General features: G+C 39.0%; 1 protein-coding gene across 1 annotated transcript; it reads left to right on the forward strand.

Moving 5' to 3' along the window:
* The first annotated feature begins 4,444 nt into the window (after positions 1-4,444).
* Positions 4,445-6,846, forward strand: LOC124164866 (piggyBac transposable element-derived protein 3-like). The gene is made up of 2 exons (XM_046542082.1): positions 4,445-4,755; positions 4,838-6,846. Coding segments are annotated over exons 1-2 (1,755 nt in total). The 5' UTR covers positions 4,445-4,753; the 3' UTR covers positions 6,591-6,846.
* Positions 6,847-27,646: the final 20,800 nt, after the last annotated feature.

A 27,646-nucleotide genomic window follows, 5' to 3' on the forward strand; every position in this document is an offset into this window, starting at 1 on the left:
TGATTTTTGTTCCCGAAGTGGCGAGGTTCCACAAAGATATGCCTGAAATTACTGATAGCTAAAACATTAATAAATGAGTAAATAAATTAGAGTATAATTGTACAAAATTTCAAATGTCTGATTATTGACTACTCTATTGTTATCATAAGAAAGCGAGTGTGCAGTATTTCAAAGTGAGCCGAAAATAGAAAGTGTAAAATTTATATACAAGATGCCAACCATGAAACAGACGAACAGATGAAGCAAGTTAAGAAAAAGCGTGTAAAAACACAGCCACATGCCACAGCGGGGTAAAATGAAAATGTATATCCCTCCCTGACTTGCCACATTCACCCTAATTTTTTTTCAACCCCTTACTTATTCCTCATATTGCATCCTTTCCCTTCCCGCTGATCATGATCGAGCAGGTGCACTTGGAGCACGGGTCGATCACGTCCTGCACCATTCAGTCCGATCCCCTCTTGTTAACGGCACGAGACAGTGCGCGCGTGTGATGTGGATGTCAATGTTGCTGGCGGCTGGGAGCGACGCGTCCGGCGTCGGACCGCTTCAGCAAACTGCACAGTCAGGGATGAGGATTGTCAGAGCACGAGACATTTAAATCTGCGTACTACTCTGAGATCGGTATTCCCGCCCAATTACGTTTAAAACTTCGCTCAAAATTGCTGATTTTCTGTCAGGTAGTGCATATTTGCGAATCCAAATTAAGTGTCGGACTCGTGGTGGCCAAAAGTAAAAAAATTGTGGGGTGATGGAGTGAATGAAGATCTTCTAGCGCCTATGATTATGGCAATTAAACAGAAAATTTTCAGGGAGACTGCGATTAGCGATATCAATATTGTGTGGATGATTCCAAGAAATATTCTGTCATAAATTAATTTGGGCTTAAATAAATTTTTCTCTAACAAAGGTACGTCTAAATAACATTCGATTAGAGCGCACATTCGGGAGCCGTCTGGGGAAATCAACATCTTTACACCTTCCCGTTTTTCTGCCGTGAGGTTTTTGAGAATCCAAACGAAGTGTCGGGCGCTTGGTGGCCAATAGTCAAAGTTTTGTAGGGTGATCGCGCGAATGAAGCTCTTCAAGCGTCTATTATCGTGATTTTTCGGTGGTGTTTGAAAAAATCATATAAATATTATCAATATTTTATGTTAAAATATTTCTCGGAGTGTAGATCAACGTATGTTATGCAAAAAAGTTATAGCCAACGTTTCTGTTTATTTTAAACCATCATCAGGGCTTCAATATGTTCTAAGTTTCCTCTTGTATTTCTTCTTAAATTTTCAATTTTCGAAGTCCAAAAAATGGGTATCTACGTTGACCTACACTCCAAGAAATATTTTGACATGAATTAAACGAGGTCAAGATAAGGAAAAAAATCCATATTTTATTGACAATTCCAAGAAATATGCAGTCGAAAATTAATTTTGACGGAAATAAATTTCGCAGCGCTGGATTGCAGTTCTCTCCATGGTTCTCGGGTTAGCTGCGTCGAAATTATTATCTAGATTACGTTTCGTAGCAAATACTGGACACATCTTCAGATCATGGTTTTCGGGTAAGCAGCGTGGATTTTTTTTCCTGATTGCGTGTCTTGGCATACACTGGACCTATCTTCAGATCAGGTCACTCAGAATTGTTTCTAATTTCATCGATGTAATATTGCAGCTGACATTTAACCAAATTCCCTTTATCAGATATATTATAATTTATGTCAGTCCAAGGTAGGCCACGAAATGTCATTTGGAAAATAACTTCGACGCAGCTAACCCGAAAACTATGGAAATATATTGATATTAAAAAGTGGAACTTTGTGCTTTCAAATAAATATTTATTCACACATTTACACGACCATGGTTTCAACGTTAGACGTCATCATCAGGTGAACCCTACAGAGGTCTATCACATCCTTTTATATCCATCCCCTCCTAGCCTGGTATAAAAGGATGTGATGGACCTCTGTAGAGTTCACCTGATGATGACGTCTAGCGTTGAAACCATGGTCGTGTAAATGTGTGAATAAATATTAATTTGATAGCACAAAGTTCTACTTTTTAATTTTAGTAATGAATCGCTTTCACCAAGTTACGCCTCAAAAAATCACTACGGAGATATATATCATTCCTCCTCCAAAAACGCCGATTGAGGTTTCACTCATAATCCTATGGCTTAAATTGTACACACCTGAGTCGATAGTTCGGTTTTGTCTCCGAATGAAGTTATGCGAATGGCTCATTAAGTACATTTTTGCTATACAATGCGGAAACTCTTCCTCGATTTTTTAAAAGTAATACTCCGAACAACTGTTGAATACCGGTTGATTTAAAAATAAAAAAATATTATATTCCATGCAGCATTTAATGAAAAAACTACCGATTTCGACTTCTTCAGGTGAATATCAAGAGTTAATACAACGGAAGGCGTAAATGAGGTTCTGTCACCTCTCGATAAAGACGTGAAGTGGTCGAAACCAAATATCTCCATTCTAAGGATTTATGAATTCTACCCTATCTCTTACTTTCATCTTCGTTATTCCTCAGGGCTCGTAACTTAAGATGTAACAGAGGTTCTGTTACCTTTTGATAATGACCTGAAAAGGACGAAACCGGTACCGGGGTGTGTGGGGGTATGGTATGCCTACCAGGATAAGCGGTAGGTGTGAGATTAGTAAATTGCGGAATTATAATATAAATGGTTCAAAATGGTGAGTTTTACGGCTTTCTGAGGGGTATTTTATTAATCCTTACGCTATTCTATTAGTAATATCAATACAATTATTAAGTAAAATGGATTAAACTTAAAGATTTCTCTGAGCTCTGGGAGGGGGGGGTTTAATCCCCCAAAACCCCCCCCTCGCTGCGCCACTGACCGGTAAAGTTTTCAATGAATATATTATGTGGATTATGACAACGTTTATTTTTGCATCTACCATGTCACCATCCCACGTAGTGAATTCGCAAACCATTGATTTAATTTTGAATACCGGTTTTGAAATGCCGCGGTGCATTTGGGTCGCTACCGTAGCCGGGAATGCAAGGTGTGTTTTAAAACCGACCGTTTAACCGCATCGTCCAGATGGATGGAGACAGGCGTTGAGAAACTTTTTCGCCTTTTTCACAGTGCCTCTCTCCGATCGAAAACGAAAGCAAACAAAAAAAAAAGGAAAGAAGCAGCAACGGAAACAAGTCGAGATACTGTGGAGGAGCCTTGGAGACCTGACATTGGGAACCTTTTAACTCTCTCAAGCGGAGAAGATATGCTCACGCAGAGATTTTCCGTCGTTTTTTTCTCTCTCACATAGCCTTTCCGTCCGACATCGGTTGAATAATGCACCGATGCAGTGGCGCGGTTGGCGGACGTGGAGGGCTTCGTAGCCGGGAGAAGGAGGAGTCAAATGGCGGTGAGAGTGGGTGTGGGAGTCAAAAGGGGTCGTCCTTGGTCGGCCGGGCGAACCCGGTTCCCCTGGTGGCCGAGCCCGATACCACATGTCTCTCTCCGCATTCTCCAAACACCCCCGCCTCTATGTGCTCCTTGCAGCTGCTTAGGAGCGTATTAACCCATTAAAGCCCACGAGCAACTTAAGTTGCATCAAGGAAAAAAAATTCTCCTTCCCTCCTGGAAGCTCACAAATATGCAGGAGAATACCCTATTTAAGGGTTATTCCTTCTTCTAACTAGGTTATTTTTTAAAAGCGTCCAAGCAAAGAGATAACGGTGCTTTGCTGCGCCGACCCTTTTAGGGTCCGTCGCCGCCAATTGTGCTTCTGTCTCTGTGCTGCTCGGGAATATATACCATCTGTCCAGCGGAATGCATATTGGATTTGAATACTCCAAAATGGTAAGTAAATATGTAATTCTCTTTGAGTAAAATATTTCGTGATTTGGCTGGAAAATAATTTTTTTATTGATGGTCAAACTTTTGATGCAACTGAAGTTGCTCGTGGGCACATAGTAGTACTAATTTTTGCCTTTCCCTTAGAATTTGTCTCCTTTGCCTTGAAAGATTGAATACCAGTTTCAGTTCTTCCCATGCATTCAACAAGGTGTAAAAAGGTTTTTCTTATGTATTACTTACTAAATGTTAAGGTGAGGTGGAGTAAGTGCGACTGCGGGATAAGTGCGACCTCCCTTGAGGAAGATCGTATTTCTGTTCTCAAAGCAGGTGGCGGTAGTGCAACATATTCCATACATTGTAATGGAACCAGAGCCAACAACTTTGTAATAATTATCCCTTTAGTTCTCGTTTCACATGCTTAGAAAATATACCCGTCCATTCATCTCGTAGTCTTAGTTGGTTTTGATGAGAGGCGACACCGCAGTTCTCTAAGAATAAACGCATCGGAGGTGTAAGGTAAGAACTGTATCTTGTTTCCTCTTCTTTATGGAATGGTTTTCCTTGCTTTACTCTAAATTTTGGAACTCGGGTGTTATATTTAGTTTAGATGGGGGGGCGCACTTTCCCCGCCGTATAGAGAGAGAATTTTTTCAGTGATTCACCTACATATTATACATTGAATCTCATGTTTTAGCAAGCCTAGAAAATTTTCCTAAGCTAGTTAAAATTGATGTATGCTATTTAGGGGTCGCATACTCCCCACATTACCTTACATAATATTGATCATTTCCATGCTTTAAACGTCTATAACATTTATGAACTAGCTTTTTTGCTATTAGCATTTGTAGGTGCCGAGTGATTTGCAGTGAGGGCTGTTCTTGCTGAGACTGTTCGTCTATTGAGACATTCTTTTAAAATGTAAGTTCATTTAACAAGTTATTTATATCATATGAATTTACGATTTCCCGTGTAAATATAAACTTAAATGATGTATTTTCAGGTCTCGACAGCGTCTGACCGTAAATGAAATAATAAATATACTTGAGGAAGAGGGTGACGAACACAGGCCGCAGACAATAATTATAACTGGACCGGAGGAAGGTGCTGAGGCTATTACGGATGAAGATTCCGATGAATCAGATGCGGAAGTGACTGGAGATCCAACGCATCTACCACGACGTGTTTTGGATGCAGAAGGACAGCTTCATTCGAGGGAAACTCTGCCTGAAGAATCGCAGTCAGAGCAACCGTCGACATACAAAGGGTGCAAAAGGATGGCCAAAAAACGCAAGTTAAAAGATTCAACAAAAAAATGGTCGCGCGATTTAACTGAGTTAAATTTTAAATTACCTGAGTTTATCCCCCCTCTAACTCCGAGTAGATTCTCGATCAATCAGTCACCCTTTGATTCCTTTAGGGTTTTCTTTTCTGAGGATTTCGTGTTGCACATAGTAGAACAAACAAATATGTATGCGAACTTGAGAGGGAATCATGGATTCAGCGTAGCTAGTGAAGAGATATATGCATTTCTTGGCATATTGCTATTCTCTGGATACCACTTTTTACCCAGAAAACGCCTCTTTTGGAACACAGATGATGACTGCAATGTCACTATTGTCAGAGAAACAATGAGAAGGAATAGATTTGATGGTATTCTCCGCTACTTACACTTAGCAGACAACACAAACCTTGATACTTCTGATAGATTATATAAAATACGGCCAATATTTCAATTTTTAAACAGAAATTTTAAGCTATTACCTCCCAGGATGAACTGCTGTGTTGATGAAACTATAATTCCATATTATGGAAAACATGGCGCAAAGCAGTTTATAAAAGGAAAACCAATAAGGTTTGGGTTCAAACTATGGTGTCTGGCAGAATCAAATGGCCATATAATTCACGCAGAGCCCTATGGAGGATTGTGTACTCGAATCCCGAAGTCTGATCTTGGTCAAGGAGGTGATGTAGTTGTGGGCTTATTGGAAAAGAGTCAACTAGAAAAAGGTTCAAGGTTGTTCTTCGATAACCTTTTCACATCTGAAAAGTTACTGTACACTTTAAAGGATATGCAAATTGGAGGGACTGGCACACTACGTGAAAATCGAGTGAAGTATGCAGAAAATGAGTTAACAGAAAAAAATAAATTCAAAAAAGAAGCTAGAGGAACGATGGAGGAAAGAACCAATGGTGACATACTTGTTACTCGCTGGAACGATAATGCAGTGGTAACAATGATGACAAATTGTATCCAGGGAGGAAATAAGGTTGTAAACCGTTACTCAAGGAAAGAGAAAAAAAATGTTACTGTTCCTATTCCTCTTGCCATTGCAGAGTACAACAAATTCATGGGAGGAGTAGATTTATGTGACCAACTATTGGCCATGTATAGGGTGAACATCAGGACAAAAAAGTGGTGGTGGCCATTTTTCGCCTGGGCAGTAGACGTGTCATGTGTTCAGGGCTGGTTGTTACACCGACATGTGGGGAGTACAATGGACCATTTACAGTTTCGACGAGAATGCGCTCTGTACATGATGAGGCATTTTGGATCTCCATCTGCTGGACGTGGTTTTAGACAATCACATACGGGGGCTGAGGAAATCAGGACTGATCACTTAGACCATTTGATAACTAAAGGGTCATCGAAGTATAAAGTATGTGCTCAGTGTAAAAAAAGAACAGTTTACATTTGCAAAAAATGTAATATTTCTTTACACCTAGAATGTTTTCTTGCATTTCATGAGAAATGACGAAATATTTTGTACATGGTGGAAACACCCGGTAAAAACTGTTTAAAAAAATGTAACTCTAATATTTTATGCTCATTGTATCTATGATGCATCCGAATTAGTGATATAAAAGAATAAAATGACTAACATGTAACATTTAAAAAAAAGTATCTTTCTCATTACAATACTAATGAAGATCCTGAATTTAGTTCACTCAAGTGCCCACGAGCAACTTGAGTTGCATGTAAATATTTCTACATTGAAAAATGCAAAAAATTTAAAAAATCATTTTTTTAGTATCAATGAGTTCATATAAAGTAATTCAGGTTAAAAAATTGAAATTTTTGTAAAAAAAATCATTTGGGCACTAATGGGTTAAATACTCTCGCGAGCAGTAGCGCAGCGAAACCCCCCCAGAGCTCAGAGAAATTTTAAGTTAAATCTGTTTTACTGAATTGGATTAATATTGCTTAGTAGAATAGTGTATTGTAATTGCCTAGTCAGAATAGTGTGAGTATTACAAAAAAATTCCCTCAGAAGGCCGTAAAACTCAACATTTTGAACCATTTATCTTAAATGTTTTCTTGCGGAGGGCCGCCGCACCTACCGCATACCCCGGAGGGTATACCACACCCCAGGCACCCCAGTATTAGTTGCGCCTGAAAAAGTTAGGTTCGTGAATAAAGGAATTACTCGCCACTAGATTTACTACTTTAGCTTCAGTATTAAAATTACTATTAATGGGACACTCAAATGATTTTATGAGTACTTAAATTTAAACTATTAATACCTTGGCGTGTAACACAGCTACTATAGCCGAATTCCAAAACAAATATACAACATTATTATATACCACGTACTCTGAAGGATATGCATGGATATAAAATGATGATGAGTATACAGAACGTAGAAGAATTGTGTCACGAAATTTTTACCCTGGATATCTGATGCCCATTGGACCAAAATTACTATGTTTTTGCCGAAAATGCGCCATTTTCTAACTACATCAACTTTGAGCCAATCACTCCGATTGGCCGTGAGTTTTCTCTGTTGCCCTGCGATATCTCTTATAGATTATACCGTCTGGTGTAAATATGTATTACTCTATGGTCAGTAGGTAAGAGTGAAATTCGTTCAAAATGAGAAAACCATATACTTACGTTGACTATGGAATATTTCATTTCTATAAATTGCGCCAGGCATTTTCAAAATAACCTTATGAAAAAACGTAAAATTCCTTACTTAAGGTAACCTATAGCTTGTCAAGAAATTAGGAAAAAAATTATTAGGAAGCAAATAAAACAGAAATAATGGAGTGTTACGGAACATCCACCAACGTCGAACATAATAGTATTTCGTAGTATGTTGTTTTTATCATCATTATTATTAAGAAACTTTTTACCTGTACTCAAATGCCTTTGGCACACTTACACAGCTGTCCCCCATCCCAGCTGTATCCACCCTCGACGCCAGCCACGGGATCCTGGCTTGGACCGGACCGCTTTTGCTGCCTCCTTGGAATCTGCCTCTCTCTAACCGGGTTTGAGCCCTGACGGAACATGTTGTTACTATTTCACCCCACCTCCAGCACCGGTTTCCCTTTCTATCCCTGTCCACTGTCCAGTCATCCTGACGGATTCAGTCTCGCGTGAAAAATGTATTTCTATCTCATGTCCCGTCAGAGCATGTTACGTCTCGTGTTGAGTTTCTTTTTCTTTACTTGTGCGTACATTCAAGTGCGTAGAACGCGGAAAATTTATTTCCAGGGCATAAATGATGGCAGGAGCACATAAGCGAAGTTTTGTGAAGAAAACGCGAGCTTTTTTTAATGAGTATTGTGGCGGGATGCTGCCATGTAACAATTACATGAGAAGATCAAGGTAAAAATCACATTCTTTCTCCCTGCGAGCTAGCGTGGCCACAATTTGGAAATGTTCTGAATTTTATTTATTTTAACTTGCGTTAGTAGTAAAATTTATTTCACAAAATAGCGTCTTCTTTGTAGGATATAATTGATAGCAAAGTATGTTCTATGGGATGTGAAGGGAATAAAAAGAATGCTGCATTAACTAAACATAGGGCGAAGAGACGATATTAGATGTGACATTGGGACTAGGAGATCAGGATGACATTCATCTACTCTTACGTTTTCATCTTCCGTGCAATTCATCACCTATTTCTTTCAATCACTGCACTAACTTGTTACACATTGGGATGTAGCAAGCATTTACCGTGCATCTCCTTTCTACTTTCCAGATAAGACTTTCGATAAGCTTCGTACCAATCATGAATTATTGCTTTTATTTTATGGCCTGCGATTGTACAGATTTTCACACGTACAGCGCTGTCTAAAAATTCGTCAAAACTAGAGTTAAAAGAAGTTATCCGAATATGAACTTGTATTCAAGTTGGATCTAAGGTTTCCCCGGTGTTTCTCCATATGAGTCTCGGCTTTCGGGCGTTCCTACGCGTTATGTTGTCCATAGGTGACGAAATTTTCACCAGCCATCCTGCTGGCGTCTTGAGGTCAGAAGCGAACTCAGGTGAACTAGTATTTATGAGTCAACTTCAGAATATATACCCCTTTAATCGTTGGCGACGAAAAGAAATTTTCAGCCTTCTCGAGCCTCGAAGATATTTAAAGATATTCTATTCTCATCTTTATCAGTTTATAGAAACTAGGAGAGAACCTTAGGAAGTTTGGTGAGAAAAACCAAATACTTGAGATTGAGAAGGTTACCAGATAGTAATTGTTCTCGTAGGAGAGTGATTTATATATAGTGATAATTATAATTGTCATGAATAGTGCGATAAATATTATGAAAATATGGAAGGACGAAAAGGTTAGCATTGGTTGCTAAAGGTCGCCTAAAAAGAAACACCATTATCTTAAATATTAATTATGACCACCAGTGTCTGATTTATTGTGCATTTTCTCTACTTGACTCCCTGGAGGTTATTCTGGACTTGATTTTATTTTATACTTTTGTGAAAGCTTTTATTTTATCCGTTGAGATCCGCTTTATTTTTTTCTGCTTTTTGAATGCCATGATTGTGGTCTGTGTCGACCCCTCTTCATACTTCCATCCTTTTCTCTTGCTTTAAAACCACTCGTGGCAGGTGCCAGGAGCAGCTGGGCGAAAAACGCATTGCCCAACCTGTCGAAGCCACTATATTCCACTTGGCGTATTTACGACGGCCTCACAATCAGGTAGAGGAGCGCTCAACCGTGTATTTCCAAGAACGTTACTCCTTCATTTTGGATCATATTTTTCATGAAAAATGCATTTTTCTTCGCATCGCATCCTTTTTTTTAAACCAGTAAGCAATGCGTTTAAAAGGCTTGCTTGGTTTTTGTGCCAAGCATATGCTGTCCCACTACATACATCTACAGTTCTATCGAAGTTCAACAGATGAAGGCGTTATGAGATGGAAGTTCGACATATTTAAATAAAAGATGTTAGCACTTTCCCACAAGATTTTAATGCGTGCTACGAGTTTTGTCTCACAGAACCATCAGGTCTTGTACCCGATGATGGTTCTCTGAGCCGAAACTCGTGGTAAGTACGCATTAAAATCTTGTGAAAAGTGCTACCATCTTTTATTTAAACTATCGAAGTTAGCTCGAACTAACGTATACGAAGTAAAATTATGCATTTTAATAACGTAAGTAATGTATATAATATATTTTTTTACTCATTTTAACTCCTTTCCAGTATTTACCAACATCTATGCTTACAAGTTTCATATACCAAAGTTGTATGTATGTATGTTCAATTAAAACTTCATCTATTAAACATTTCTACTGCGCGACTGTCTGGACCCTGCGCGTGTAAATAAGATAAAGGCCTAAGTATGCCTCTAGAAAAAGCGTTAAAATTTACATTAGCATGTCTACCGTGTTTATCTTGCATATTTGTGTATATTTTTATTTCAATAAAGTTGAGCGACAATGTCAAACTTTCCCATGCCATCGACACTTAAGCACATTTTTGAAAGCATGAATGAATATCAATGCTCCATAAAAGTAATATTCCGATATAGTCAGTGTTAATGCACTGCACAAATATTTCAGTCCTTATGAAAATTTTCATTCCACATCTGTATTCTTTGATTGCATTAATTCGGTAATTTTTGCCATTCTCCGTGTAGAGAGTAAATTTAATTTTATCGCGTCGTGTTTTTATTTCATTGCGGCAAGAGATGTTCCTCCGACGCGATAATCTATACTCAAAAGAATGAGCATAAACTTATCCTTAGTACTACATCTTAAGGGTACAAATCTACCCTTGGGATCGCCACAATTTTTCCAATCCAGCATCATAACTCATCTAGCGCGCAGCGCAGGCATAACGTGAGTCTTTTGTTTGACGGGCACCGCCGTATTTCTCTCGCGTCTCCATCTCGCAGATAGGAAGAAGGATGGCCTATTCCAGCCTCATTTTTCCCCGTATTTTTTTATTTGCAATGCAAATCGGCAGTTTAAAAATACGCGACCCAACCTCAATATTCTCTTTCGCCGCCGATCTCGTTATCTTAATCTGCGCAAAGCGCTCCTTATACTTTCATCCCTCAGTGCAGCATATCTGATGGGGGCACTGTGACGTCCTTGCTCGCGGACGATGCTAAGCCCTCTTTCCGCCCACGCCACCGATCTTGCACCATCCGTTGGTGCCCTCACACCCCCAGCACCATCCCCGCCATCTGCTCTCATTCCGCGGCGCAAAGGATTCACTCTCATCAAGTAAAATCTGATGCTTTCCCAGCGAGTATATTCGAAAAAGGCTATTCGGGCTTCCAGCCGGGTGGTTTCCCTCCAAAACCGCCACATAGGAAAATAAGATTGGCTGCCTCCCGGCCAATCACGTTAGACCTTACAACAAATGTAAGACTATATAAGCTGGCAAGCTTATTCCACTCACCATTAGCCCTGAGGATGGAACCCGTATCGTGTTCCGAAACGTCGGCATAATGGAGGGAGGCCACTCGGCTGGAAGCTCGAATAGCCTTTTTCGATTCATTCTCATGACTACGCGGCTAGAATGGTAATGCGAAATCAATCGGAGGGCTGAGAGACATATTGGTGTAAGTCAATTTTTGTTGATTTTTGACATATCCATGGCAACCGAAGTCATATTTACACTTGAGACCGCAAGATAGCAGCACGTACTGGGAGCCCTCAGCACAGTCCCTACTTCTTTGCGAATTATTATTAAATTACTGAATAACTTTGACTTTTAATCACAACAATAAATTTTTATGCCCTCAAATTTTCTTTAATTCCAGTTTGTTGAATACAGATATTTTGCTCAAAAATACGTCCTATACCTTGAACAAAGACTCATCTCAATTCTTTTCTTACATCTAATTATAATCTCTGGAATCCCATGCTGACAACATTGTCATTAGATATAAGCATCCCATTTTCTGGTCATTCTTCAAACAGAAGTATTTGGAACTCTATGTTGTATCGCCGGGGACAAAATGATTATGGCGTACTCCCCAATAATACAGGTGGGTCTCCGGGGCCTAATAATGGGAAATTCGTTTACAAACAGCACTTACAAGTACTATCTACTGCACATAGCAATGGGATAATATTTCCGCTTCAGCTTATTTAAATTTCAAGACAGTTAATTAAGAACGCATTATAATGAACCGTTGGTCATTGATTTCCTAAATATGACTTCGTGAACTATCTAGAAATTCTGCACTTCCTTTGTTTTTGGAATTATGGTTCGTAGTTGCGGCAAAAACGGTTTGTAATTTGTAATTAATTTGTAATAATATTTTTTTTTATGTTAAAGATAGCAGTAAAAGAAGCATGCTGCCGTAAAGGTGGGTAAATATTGGCAAGTATAACAATAGATTTTTGGCTTAGAAGTTTTCGGTAAACATATAGGTAATACGTTTTTTTAAATATTGAGTTCCGATATAGCTGTGTATTTTTATATGCTAGGCACGCTCTTACCAGCCTCTGAACTCATTCCGCACTGGAAAGAATTTGTTCTCGTGGCTGTCCTCAACAGCGCATATCTTTAAGCAGGGGTAGTAGGAGGCTGTGTGAATGGAGAAAAAAAAATAGCCGTGCATCCCAAGGCGTTGCTTCAGACCGTTAATCACGCGATTGCGCCGCACGAAAAGGTCCAGGTAGGTCTTCCCGTCATTCCACGAAGTTTCAACCCAGCTCGGTGGATAAGATGGGGAGAAAGCCGCAAGTGGAATTCGTTCGTCTCGTGTTAAAAGTAGGGAGTTGTCCCGATTGGCGACGTTTCAACTCATTATGCAGGGTATTATTATCCATCTAGCCAATTATCCGTTTTGCCTCGTTGGAATGCAATCACAAAAATAGATCAGCAGATCCGTGGATCTTAATCTATGGTGATGTTCAGTTAAGTGATGCTCTATGAATGCGGTAGTGAAAATTCAGTTCCTAAATACTTGGACACCTAAATACTTGCATTCAGAACAAAGCCTGAAAACTCTAACTCTGATGAAAATGGAGTGCAATGTCATTATATCGCTCTATCCCAAATTTGCAGAAAGGTACATAAATTTTAACGATAACTTTTATACAGGTAAGGAGTTATGGGACTCGATTTAAAAAAAACATTTTCGTCTTTTAGAATTCGTAACTGTATAATCAGTTTCATTAGTATGGCCCCATTGAGTCGGCGCCACTGAATTTGAGACCCTAGGATGGTGAAGTCCTTCCTATGTGATCTACATCTCTGAGACACCTCATCTCCGTTTCTTTGTTTTATAACGCCATCTATTAGCTTCATAACCATTCAATCAGAACGGAACTGTAAAACTGTACAATGCATAGGGAAAATTATTTGTACTACGTTGATTGTTGTAAATACAGCTACTGCGGCTAATATCATCCTGAACACCACCAGCGGACGTACTGGTAAGCAGTGAGACCTTGCCTCACTCAAGTACCTCATTTCCACCACCTACCTTGCCTCACTGAAGCACCTATCTCTCTTCCACCACCGTTAATTCTTTTGTTTTTTTTTCGATTTTGCTACATCTGAGAAACTCTGCATTGATAACAGTGGCGAAACCAAGGGGACTGCATGATGGAGGCCCATTTCCATCCCATACAAGGCTGATTTCTGTTGCCACTTCCATCGCATTTTAATCGGTTTTCAAAAATATCCACGGCGCGGTGATAAGTGCAATACGATCCCCTTTTTGCCAATAATTTGCATTTTAATGTTTGTAATTGCCAGGAATCACTTCTATAAGTTATGAATTCGATAGATCACATCATATGCATGTAAATTTCGGTTAAAATCGCTAACCCTTTCTAACCCAGAGCTGATTATGCGAGAAAACACATTTGAAGAATTTTCATTTTGAAAACTCGAACATTTAGCACTCAATCATAAGAATCGTGGCAGCTCAATATTTCGTCATTAAAGTTTACTCTGCCAAATGATGGGTAGTTTAGATACTTCCTAAGTAGAACTGAAAGTTTAAAGATTTTTTATGTTGCTTGGAAGCAAAATTGGGTTATTAAGGGCTAATTGTAACTTATTTCCCCGTGAAACTCGGATCATTATGTCCGTTAGCGACGCGAGTGGTGAGTTTTGTAAAACAAATTTAATGCGCGGTCGCGACCGCAGTTCAATTTCTGTGAAAAACGATTTTATGCGTAAATCCTTTGTTAAAGAGTGTATTTTAAACGTGATTAGTTCATTAAATTAAGAAAAGCGCATTACTATTTTTTTCACAGATTTAAAAAAATGATTTTCTTCATATTTTTCTAAGTTTTGAGTAACATGAAATTATTTTGTAAATGAAATTTTTTTTTTCATAAAAACCACCTTGAAAACACCTATGGTAGTGTTATTTTCTGTTTTTGTCTACAATTTGGCAATTCTGAATGTTTTCACGACGAAAGCTCTAAGTTTTTTGGGAAAAATAATTTTGTCCCGCTAGATTCACAATTGGCAACACCCTGTGTCGGTGACAACACATTTAGAGGCCGACTTGACGATCTTCTTCAGTAATATTCGTGGGCGAAACATTTGTTTTTAAGATACTACAGCGACAGTCAACTTCGACGCGTGAACTCAACTTCTTATGTGAGACGAGAAAATAAGGCATCGCCACGCGTCTTCAGAATCTTCGACGCATCGATATGAATGGGCAGGACGGACTAAGGGGATGAGGTCTCGCGAATTTGAGAAGAACTCCTCGAGCGGAAGGAAAAACAACACGCTGGAGGATGATATTGTGATGAATGGGGCTGCGGGTGGGGTGAAATGGGGTTCAAAGAAGTAGGCGGGGCCAAATGGTGTGACGAGACGGAGAATCGACAAACACACGAGCCATCCAATTTATTCGCCAGGGCAGAGGTCCTCGTTCCGGAGGGCGATTGAATCACTCGCGAATCTATATTTGCGGAGATGACGTAATGTATGCGCGATCGAACTGGAAGACGTGTTTTGCGATTGTGCCGTTAACACTTTGCGTGCCATGGGCGTAATATTATGTCCTGTTAATCTTTCTGAAGATTGCCATGGACGTAATGCTACGTCTTTCTATTTTATTGACTTTGTTTAAGCTGTGATATTTAGCCCATATTACTTTTCTAGTTTACTGCTTAGTGGTTCTGTCATTTCAGAAATCAACTGCTCGATGGAAAAAGAGTTCTTTTAATATCTTGAGGACTAAAAGTCCTCTGTAGCTACCGGCATCCTTTTCTCAGCCTACTTTGTGTGAAAATTCTTTAGAGGTAAGAACCGTTCGTTGAGGGTGCAGTGACCCTTTTTGTCATCCAGGATTTTGAATGATTTGCTTGGAACAATGCTTTTGAATGATTTCCATGGTTTAAATAGTTCAAATTGAGCGTAATAAGAAATATTATATATTTTATGGCGGTACATCATTTGTTGCAATTTTTTTATTTTTCAAAATCAGTAGGTTTTCATTATTACAATATATATTTAAAAGTAGGCAATAAATGTATTAAAATCATTCATAAAGAAGAGCAAAGTCCATTTTTATTGAAATACACGTCGATATAAGTATATTTTTGCTGATAATGTTTAAATAAAATTGCGAATGCAGTAAAAATTGCTGGATTTTTGAGTAGGGCTTTGAAATTAGCGGCCGGCACTCAAAGTGTTAAGGCCGTTTTGCACGGGGCAAGGAATTGCGCAGGTTAGAGCTGCATTAATTTCTAAATTGGCGTGAAATTGCGCGAATGCATGAACGAAATTAGAACAGGGGCTATTTTGCCGTCTCGCATCCACGCATGTGTTCTAGCAATTCACCGCTTTACACGACGCAATTTTGATTGCGCCTTCACACGTACGTCAGACTGCGCAATTCCGTGTACCGTGTAAAACGGCCTTTAAGAAGTGTATAGGAGCGTCAACAACCACATAACCTGTGACAAGGAGTCTCAGGGAGCACATATGAAATACTTAATCCACGAATATTACAAAAGAGGATCCCACAACAGCCACTAAGTGTGTAGTCAACCTCCGAGCATTTAAAAGGTTTACGAAAGTCGCCACATAGGTCGCTGTCGGGCAAAGTGATCCGAGTTTCACGGGAAATTAAGGTATAATAAGGGGTGTACACAGGAATTTGTAAACATGTATATATAATCTAGCGCATTCATAACTTTTCAATCAAATTTCTTGTACTTAAAAACATTATAATGTTAAATATTTGCAAAAAAAACGATTCGCATTGCACTCATCACCGCACCGTGGACATTTCTGAAAACCGATTAAAATGCGACCGAAGTGGCAAGAGGAATCGGCCCTCCCGTGGATGGAATTGGGCCTCCTCTATGCAGTCTCCTTGCTGGTAAGTATAAGGGTTGGCAAGTAAAACGAAACGAGAATGTTTCGTTTTGACCCGGAAGGAAACGAAAATACGAGGCCTAGGTTTAGTTTCGTTCCTGCACGAAATTAAAATCACTAAGGAGTTTAGACCCGGGACGAAACTTTACTCCCAGGAAAGAGACTAAATAAATCGAAACTCCGCTGCTTATAGTTAAGGTTGGATACCAGAAGGTGAGTGGAGGTGGATAAGAGGGAATAGTTTCGACCCATTACGTTTTACGTACGTGTAGAGAGGATAAAATATTGAGCTTAAAAATCGAATGGCCAGTTTGCGTTCACCGTTCTCCTGATAGTGCTAAAATATGAGTGTCCCGTGCATCTAATGGCGGTAGATCAAACCTCTACTTGATTCAACCATACTTCGTACTCGGTGTTTGCATCGAAACTAAACTGTTCGAAGGTAAAGCACGTGGTCCCTGCGGTGCAAAACATAATCTGCGTTTCGATTCATCCCAGAGATTTAGTTTAGTTTCGACCCGAAGTAGTTTTGACTACGATTTCGTTTCGACCTTGAGTTTAGCTCCCCGGGTTAAAATTAATTTCGTTTAGTTTCTACATTCCGCTCCCTGGAACGAAACTATTGAAATTTTACTGGTTTTGACTTTCTTTTCGTTTAACTTTCCATGGTTAGTATACGCTTCCTGGTAAGTATACGCTTCGACCATGCCCAAAAGTCATCTTTATCACTCTCGAGACGCCGCCATCTAAAAACGGATTGCCCTCCACTTCTAGGGACGTTTCCGACTCCTACGCTCTTTGCAGACACGAGACGTCACCGGCAATCGCGGCCTCAGATACCACGCCTTCTCTCCCATTCTTTGTTACGCGACCCGATGTTCTATTTTTCCGATCCCGATTTTTCACCTCGTGGCACTCCGTGTCATCTCAATGGAGTGCGCAGCTGTTCGGGATCAGCTTCAGGAGGCCTTCGCTATAGATACTTCGACGACGACGACGTATGAGGGGTGTGAGGACGAGACTTTACCGACAAAAAGGATCGAACACGTGAGACGGCAATCTGTATCAATCCCCGCATGACTGATGTGACCGCTTTGCGAAGGAATATGACACGTAGTCCGCGGGCGCTTACATTTTTATCATTGTCTTCCTAAGCGGCTAGATTGGCTTCTCGTTTCATTCCGCTAGTGGCTGGAGGCGGTTCATGGAAGCCGCTGCCGAGGTCAATTCTAATTCATGAGCGTCTTATGCGTTGCTTTCAACCTTCTCTGTTCTAGGTCCACTATGAGCTCGTACTGTTTTGCTATTACGCACGCATATTACACAGGCCAACATAAAATTTTTTTTATTTTAATAGCTGATCTTGATAGATTTTTATGTGCCGAATGCAAACTTGGACGTAGTTTTTTTGTATCACCCATAGTTTCCAAGCAATATGTATTTAATATTTAGTCTCATACCCCTATACCGTATACAGGGAAATCAATGAAATACTGTGTTACATCATAAAATTGTTTGTATTTACTGTTCACTACATCGTGATAAAATTGTTTGTATTTACTACAGCGAGATAATACAGGGTCCACTTGTCAACTGGAATTGGTCTACATTTTCTTTCCCTTTTTTCCTTGAAGCTTCTTGTGTAGCTTTTTCTGCGATGAATTGCTTGCTGAACTTCTCGGTGAAGTACCAGCAGTAATCCCCATTATCTTCGTTCATTAGACCTACTTTTTCAATTTTATTACAACTATAAAAAAGCTGTTAAATTCTAAAAATATTGCTTGATTTCATAAATTTAACTGTGAAATGTGAATAAATGGTGGGTGATACAACTTTAAAACCATCATATTTGGATTCACGAACTTTAAATACATAAGAATAAGGTATTTTCAGTAAAAAAGTTTTTTCATTGTTGGCCTGTGTTATTAAGGGTTAGTGAAATGCTTCTCGTCTTATGTCCACAGTAACATGGTTTATCATTTTAATGGACTAATAATTTTCATTCAAATGTAGAGTACACCAAGTCATTGTCAACTTAATAGTTCTTCTAATGAATCATTCGTCCGTTTGGAATTAGCTCCGGAGATATTTACGAGGAAAATAGTTTACATAAAATAAATAAGTGTCTAAAAAGTAATCTAAGTATTATGTTGAGGAGCATGTAACAACAATAATGCCGTCTTTATTTGTCAACCGAATTCGGGAATATGAAGTCCTTTCAAATAGTTACGTTGATGGACCCCCACATACATCTGTACCCCGGATAGTAGAAAATACAACCAGGCGAGATTCGAAGCTGCGACCCCTGGATTAGCAGGCGAAGACTTTAGCCCGACGCCACCGAGCTAGAGAGGTAGACGGATGTAGGTTGTGATTGTGGATCCAACAGTCTTATTGCGAAAAGAATCCATGCACTAAACTTACGGTGACTCGAGAAAAGGATGACAGTCCATTGAAAAAAATATTTAAAGGGACAATATTGTGGAGTCAACACTTACTGACATTTACACTTCAACGTGTATTCGCGCATATTACTTTGAGTATTGCAACTTCACGCGTAGGTAATATTAATTCTCATTTAATCATTAATCTCACTCTTTCTTCATTTGGTATTTTATAATTATTTTATCAATCTATGGTTTCATGTACCTATGATTTTCGCAAAGTTAATACTTGTGTGGCAAGACTTACCTCTGAAACGTTTTCTAGGAACTTAAAACTTATTTTCAATATACAGTTTTTTGTCGTAAACCATGGTTGTATCGTTCAGTTCCGATGTTAATTTTTTAACTTCACTGTCACTGAGGATCATTTTTCTTTCAACCCACTCACAATTATAGAGCTTCCTGGACACTCAAAACTCCAGCTGGAGGATGGAAGGATTATTTTTATGATCTCTATAGTTGGCCTACAAGCTCTGATTATGACAACTATCACAACTATTCAATCCCTTCAATATGGAAAGTAATTTACCCGATCATTTTTTTAAATCGAGGCAGAGTAATAACATTGAATTTTAAATAATCAATAATTTTTTTATCATTTTTTCATATATTTCATACCTTATTTTTTATTTTTTTTCACGTATTATCGTTTTGAACTTTATATAAGAAAATCATGTAAGCTTGTAACATATTCTGCACCATTTTTAATCATTTTTGTATGTTGACTACGTGTCAAATAGCATAACTATTAATGGACGAAAAGTAGAAATATTTTCTATTTTCACAAATAATTTTACAATTATAATTCTTTGATAACTTTTTAACTGCTTAATCTCGTTGCCTTTTCTTTATCCCTTTCATAATTTATCATCCATTATAGTGATTATCAAGCTGTTGATGAACTTGTGACTACTAAAAAACTAATTTCCTTCCCAGGAAATTTCATTTCAAATCGTGTTCTTGAAAATTGGATTTTTGTATTATAATGTTTGATTGCGCTATCCATTGAGACGATTAATCAAAATCATGTCGTATTGAGTGTCTTTCTCAAGAGTTATGTGTCCTCTTCTGGTATATTTACGGCCACGTCACTTGTAGGATATCAATTTATCGAAGCTCTATATCCATCGGCGCCGAGTGAGTCTGTATCTGTGAGTCACTGCTGTCGGTTTCCTCTGCGTCTTTTTAAGTCTTCTTCTGAATCGTCATGGCGACGAAAAAGGGACATGTTTCCCCTCTTGGGTGGCGGAAGCAGTTTCACTATATAGCTTCCCTTGTCCTCGCCCTTCCGCTACTAGTAGGTGCCCTTCCATACGGGACAAAGAGTTGCCGTTCATGGCGGGATATACCGGAGGAATGCGTGGTGCGAGATGGGGTGGTTTGTGTGGGATAGGGCCGGTTCGATCATTGATAAGGGCGGTCTGCGTAAGAAATGGGGTCTCCCCTTTTTTTTATAGAATGGAGTTCAAAAATGCGTGGAGCGTCTTTGTCTACTACCGCCTAACCCTGGATATCCTTTTCGTTCCTGTCGGAGCTGCCGCGGTCGTCCTCAGATTGGAGCCTTTTTATTTATTCGATTCAGATTCCATCCTCGAGATATGGGTCGTTGGTTTTGAAGATGAATATTATTTGAAATAGGTTGGCTCCCTAGATGGTTTGCTCATCGCGTTGTGGTTAATCCGAGATGATACCGCTTTCCTGCTAAGAAATTTGCTTTAATTTACTCAATGTGTGCGCTTTCATTTTAAATGCGTTGAAAGCATTTATTAAGGTCAGATTTTGCAGGGGCTTGAGATTGTAAAACTATGATGTGAACTTTGGTGGGCATGATGTGTGCATTGGCCGAATGGTGGTTCCCATGATTTAGACCCTCCCTCTACCATTTAGGCCAAAGTATGCCTCATATCCTCTTACCCCTCTGCAATCCCATATTTTTTTAAAAATGTGGTATTTTTATTTTTTTCACTCAAAAATATTGATGGCTAATGTCTAACAATAGGTTTCTCAAAATTTAGCCGGTCTGAGTTAACACTGCGAACACTGTTATACACAAAAATAAAATTCAAGCAAAAAACAGCTATTTTTTTGCAAATTTATGCTTATTTTTCAGGTTTATGTATTTTTGTGGCTTTTAATTTCTATTAAAATTACATATAATAAAAAAGAATTTTGCTCACTTGAAAATTTGATATTTTTTTAGATACGTGTTGTTAGAACTAAGCCATCAATATCTAGAATAAAAATGTGCCCTACCAAATTCAAACAAACCAAACCCTACCAAACAAAAAAGATCAGTGTCAACCCTCTCAGGTGAAACTTAATTATATAATTAATTTAAATGAATTCCTGCATTATCATTTAGGCACAATTTTAAAATTATTCTTATATGAAATCACCATCTTTTATAATATGATAAACTTAGTCATTAGGATTAAAGTATTTTATTTTCTGGGGACATTATTAACCACAACAAAATATCTAACTTCCGGCTGTTTCAAATATATTTACCAGTCCTGGGTCTCCCTAATGTTCACACATTCCTTGTGCCTTATGTGTTCATTATAATTTAGGCACAATTTTAAAATTATTTTTGTACTAAATCATCATCTTTAATAATATGATAAACGTAGTCATTAGGATTAAAGTATTTTATTATCTGGGAGCATTATTCATCGCAACAAAATATCTCACTTCCGGCTGTTTCAAATATATTTACCAGTCCTGGGTCTCCCTAATGTTCACACATTCCTTGTTCCCTGTACTTCAAAACAAAGCAGTTGATTCTCTATCGGGTTCCTATTTTTCTCGTTCCATTCTGTGTATTCCCTCACTCCGAAAATCTTTTCTTCCCTCACAACGTTCATAGCGCGAGCATTTCGCTCATCGGGCAATGAGATAAAGCAACGGCCTGGTTTCGTAACTAGACCGTGAAAGGTTGGCCTGCGGAATGAAGACTTGGCCGACCGAGCTAAAGGCCGAGCTCTGTCGTTGCTCGCCGTAATTTTTACAGACGGAAATGCACGATGGGAAGGGGCGGGAATAAAAAAAAAGATGAGAGGCGTTCGGCGTGGAGCGGGATAGAATGGCGCGGTCGAATGGAGCTTCCGCGGTGGAAGTCTAATGGGCCCGCCATCTCGCACATGTGTCGAAACAACGGTTTTAATTGTTGAGCGAGGTCTCGTTTCGACTTCTTTTGCATCGTGTGGATGAGCGCGTGGAGAGTGGAGGAGGAGGATGCGGAGTGCGCTTCGCTTTTGTTAATGGGGCAATCCAACCACCCATCCCGTTCGTGGAGAACTGGAGCGGTGCAATTCCGCGAAAGACTTTTGAGATGAGTCAGTTGGTGTTGGTCAGTGCGCGATTATTTCCCGCCCGAGCTGTGAAGCAACTGGTGTGAGGGAGGTTGTTTTAATTGGGCGACGTTTATTGAGTTGACTAGAGAAGAAAACTATGTCCCTCTTTTTCTCGTGTTTAATTTTTTTACTCGAGGCTCACACGCGTGCATGATTGCAGTGAGATCGCTTCACTCTTAGTTACACGGTAACAATTAAAGTTTTTTCTTCAAAACAGTGTCAACGAGCATCTATTTTTGGCGATTTATTTATATTGTCTTTATAATTTTTGATTAGTTTAATTCTTGATGTCATTCGTCATATTTTTTTCTAAAAACAATTTGGCTTGTCTAAACGTTGTTCTACTAAAAAAATCGGCATCAAATTACAATTCAATTATTAATTATGATTTGAATGTCAAAGTTCAAGTAATTTTCATTGGTGTTACAATAAAAAAGAGCCAATTTCAAGTAGCTTTTCTCTACATTTCCGTCTGATACAGCGTGTATTAAATGCAGGGATATCACAATTTTCTTTCTGCAATGACGCAGCCTGAAACTTTTTCAAGACATTTTTTGTGGCCCTCCTTTCATTTGACCTACACGTACATAGTTTATTAGGTTTGCTTACCTCTCTCCTGTTTCTGTTACACTCAAGCAGTCAATGAATGTGGACAGTTTACCCCAAAACTCATTTCCCAATTCATCATCCGGCAAGAGCATTTTCTTGGAGTAGGACAATCAATCTCGCTGTGGATACAAATCGCGATAGAATCTTGCGCTAAAGGGTATTCTGTTATCTGAGCTATGTGCTGATTCACGGCACTCAAAACGCTCTCTTTGATCCGTGCGATGAATTATATCCTCCGATTCGTTTCAATGAACAGAGAAAGCTCAATTTCCCTTTCTTTCGCTCGAAATGTTATGAAATTGGGTGTTTTTTCAGTCTAAAAATGAACTAAGCATTCTCGAATCCACGAGTTCCCACGGGAAATAAATCAATATTTCGTGATCGAAAATTATCCGTGAATTATAAACCTCAAAATTCCTTCAAATCAACGGTTATCAATGTCAGTTCTGAGGGAAACAAGCTCATTTCACAAACGTTGACCTATCATTTGCATCGTTTCGTAAGATTTAATTTTCTATTAGCACATCAGCAAGGGAATGGATTGTTACAAATTTTCAGAGGGTCAAGAAACTAGTCAATGAAATGTGTTTATGGGGAGCATGCGCGGAGATTATGTCATCCAAGCATGAGTTATGCTCTTCTTCCCTAGACACTGTAATTTTTCCTCTCCCTTTAATTTCACCTCGATATCCGCGCTGGTTCGGAACTCTTTTAAAAACGTCGATTATTCGCATGATGGTTTCCATTTTTTTTAATAATAGTTTCCTTCATCAAAGAAAACGAAAGCGATTCGTTACCCACCGTTAGTGTATTCATAACATAAAAAGTATTTGGTTTCAGAAATACCGGTTTAGACGAATGGCAATGGTCAATTTTTATCCTCATTTGAAAAAGGCCAGATTGGCGCCCATGCGATGCCACTCCTCGTGACGTCACAGGGAACTAGTTTCTATACGAGTAGATAGGAGTTTTACATCGTCAGAGATTACCAATGCATGCATGAGGCACAGAGCTCAGTGAAACATGTCTTAATAATCACCTATTAAAACTGGCTAAGGTCGGAAAGTTTTCTTCGTTTGATAAGGTATTAACAATCCTTATTTAAGCCAAGCGCTACCAGCCAGCAGGGCACTCAGCTACCTACTAGCATCCTGCGTTGTATCAGCGCTAAAAGCCTCACCCCAAGGTCACCTCACTTGCGGCAGCGGGAACCAGAACGACGTCACACGGAGATTTCCCGGCATTCATACTTAGCCGTCCCGTTTTCGCGCGCTTGAAAATTTTCACTTTTCATTTAATCGCGAAAAATATATGTCGTCATTTAAAAATCTAAATGCGTGAAATACGTACTCCAGGAGTAATAATCTTTCGATTTTGACAATAAAAAAATGATAGGAAACCACCCTATCCTCTTATCGCTACCCACCATATGTCGGACCCCATAGTTCTTAAACCTTATGGTTTTCTTCTTTTGAGAGTGAATCTTGCCAACTTTTGGTCAGGGTGATTGAGAGAAACTTGAATTCGTGACACCCAGGTGTGACTTGCTTGGTTCTGTAGAAGGTTTTTATGTTAAAATTGCAAAGATGTAATTACTTTCTACATCTTGACGTATTAAACTAATTTTTGCGGGCATTCATAAGTATTTTACTCCTTGTTCTGTACGAATCGTTATTTATCGTCGTTGGGTTTTCCCCTCATTTAAATGGGCTCTTAATGATATCTATGTGTGTCCAAGCGTGGAAGAATTTTAAATTAAAACTTATTATTAAATAATTAAATCTTATGAATTTATACGACAAAAATAACGTAGTAATGTAAATCATATCACTGCAACCTTGATAAAAAAATCTTTTCATCTCGAGATTTCTCAATGAATTATGTGTCAGTAGAAAACTAACAGTGTAATTGAACTCTAAATATCTTGTATGAAATGTTGCCGGATGTGGTGGAAATTATTTTTACTGATTAAAGTATTGCCCTAACAAAATTGTGGAAATGCAGTGAAATTTCTCATGAAAACAGTTAAATTATCATATTTACATGAAATTATCCTTTGGGTGTATTGACTCAATAGTGCTGAAAAACGTAACCATTGAAATATATGTTCATTTTCTGTCCTGAATGCAGTGTTGCTCAATTTCGAATTTTATCATCCAATAATTCCTTTTGTGACAGTACGTTTAACTAAAAGTATTCGCAAAAAGTACCCGAAACCCGATATAAACTACGAGTTTATATCGGGTTTCGTTGCCGCAACGCAACTTCCCCCAGGTAGCGAAGTTGAAACTAAAGTCAGCCATCATGCAATCAAGTATTCTCACCAAGTCGTGCCCGCTACCATTACGTACTGTTAAGATTGTTCGATAAATATCCCTTCTATTGGTCAAGCCCTGCTGTCAACCTATTTTTTCGCCTGCTAATTGCCGACGAAGAAAATCCTCTCACATTACGCGGGCGGTCGGCTCTTGGGACCATTGTCCGGGCGAAAAACCACGAACTCGGGGGGAGAGTCGCGGGAAGCGTAAATCATTTGCCAGTTTCTCTTTCGTTTTTCTGGGCGTGGTCCGAACCGATAAAAGGTGAAGGTTGTATTGGAAAGGGCCCAAATAGATGTGAGAGCGTGTCTATCTCATAGAAACGTTTGGGGGCGAAGGGATTATCCGGATGTGAATCGATGCTGTGGTTGAGGTGAAGTACCAAAAGGGGTTAGGATAACCTCGTACCTCTCGTGGGAAAAACATATATAAGGAATATTTACGGCATAGCCCTGAAGAAATTAGGATTCGTCAAGCGTATTGTGGGAAGATTTTCGGGTGAGAAACTTTTTTTCCCCGATTTTTTTCCCCGAATTTACTGTAAAATACGTTTATTTACTGACTACCCTGTCATCTATCGCGAAAGTAGTGATTACTCTGACAATTAAATTGTATCATCGGATTTAAACAACGTTTATTTGTGGAGCCAAGATTGGGTACTCGAACTTAGTGTAAGCAAATGCATGTCGGTGGATTTCCTGCGGAGTTCGTCCAACTATCGCCATATTTATGCTGTGGACGGTATTAACATAAAGGCAACAAACAAAGTGAAGTACCTGGGAGTTACGATTAGATCGAACCTATCGTGGGAGTACATATTAGGAAGATTTTTGGCAGAGCCCCGGAGAAGTTTGAGTTCGTCAAGCATATTGTGGGAAGATTTTTGGATGAGAAATTAAAAGAAAAGTGATATATCGCACTCGCCCGACCACACCTTGAATATACAGCGAGCGTATGGAATCCGGTGCAGAAAGATTTAATCAGCGAACTGAATAAAATACAAAGGAAGGCTGCACGGTTTGTTAAAAACTTTTACTAGCGTACAGACAGCGTTACCCAGCGAGTTAGGCTGGGAGCCGCAGGAGACTCAGAGACAGCGCGCTAGGCTTAAATTGCTTGAAAAATTGAGAATGGGTATCTTTAAGAGCGACACGGGGAACATAATATTAGAGTCGCACTATATTTCCAGGTCCGACGGAAGTGATAAATTAAGAGGGATATGTAGCCAATCGATAGATATGGGAAATCGTTTTCCCCCGAACCATTTAGGACTTTAATAAATGCCAGTCGTAATTTCTTTAGAGTATTTCATTTTTGTGTGCAAATGGCTGATGTCCTAACGCCTTTAGGCGGCTTACGGGGTAATATGTAGATGTAAATGTATTAGTAAGGCGGTGAAGGTAGGGGCGGTCCGGGGTGATTGGAGGCCCTCGGATGGAGGTCAAGATGGGGCACTCCTTACCAGGGGATTAGGGTGTAATTTTTAGGAAATTGAGTGCCTGGAAGTGGATTTTGAAGCTTTGATGGCTTTTAAAAATTAGATAAGCATTAATCAAAATGACAATTTCATCAGAAAAAATACTCTTAAAAGTGAGAATTCCCAGACTTATAAAATTCCAGACATACATTCAAAGGCTGTTCTGAAGGGAATTCGACGACAAATGTTTTGGCACCTGCCTATCCTCGCGCCACCAGTGACAAAAATTGGAGTGTGATTGAATGCGCGGGGGCCGGGTTCACATTACGACTGCTTCTTATATCAAGTGGAGCCTCCTATAATATTATAAACTCTACAGGTTATTCTTATTCCATTGAAATAAAATTTGATCTTTATGTTAAAATATTGAAAGTTTTTTCGTATTTTCTGTTTATGAAAAACTGTATTTTCTATATTTATAATGAAATATGATGACTATGTCAATATATTGAAAGTGGATCTGTATGAGTGTAATACTTCTCCAGATGTTCATGCTAATATTTTGTTATCAACAATCAATAACAATGTTCAATGTCCCATTGAAAATCCCATAAGATTATCTCAAACGTATGTGTGTATGTACTTATGCTCCAAAGGTCAATCCTAGGGGAAATATCTATCGATGTAAATGCGTTTTTCAGAGGTCTATAAAGATATACTGTTTTGTTTCGTCCCCATGGTTACTCGGTAATTATCCTCCTTTGAAGTTTCGGACTTTCTTGTTTTGGTTAACTCCTCATCTACATCTACATCTACAAAATACCCTGCGACCCACCTCTAGGGTGTTTGGCAGGCGGTATATTACCATATGCTGTTAGAAACGATAATAAAATGTAAAAACATGCATTAAGTGTTACATAAGTTAGTAGGCTACATTACAAGTTATCTGATCTATTTATGAGTTCTATCGCTGCCGTTATAATCTCTTATTGATCGTGGAAAAAAAGACATTCTGAATCTGTCTGTTCTATAAAATCTATCTCTCTTATTTTATTTATATAATTTGATCTTCCGTAGTATGTTGGCGTCCGTAAGATATGGTTAAC

Source organism: Ischnura elegans, chromosome 9 (genome assembly GCF_921293095.1).
Source record: "Ischnura elegans chromosome 9, ioIscEleg1.1, whole genome shotgun sequence".
Lineage (NCBI taxonomy): Eukaryota > Metazoa > Arthropoda > Insecta > Odonata > Coenagrionidae > Ischnura > Ischnura elegans.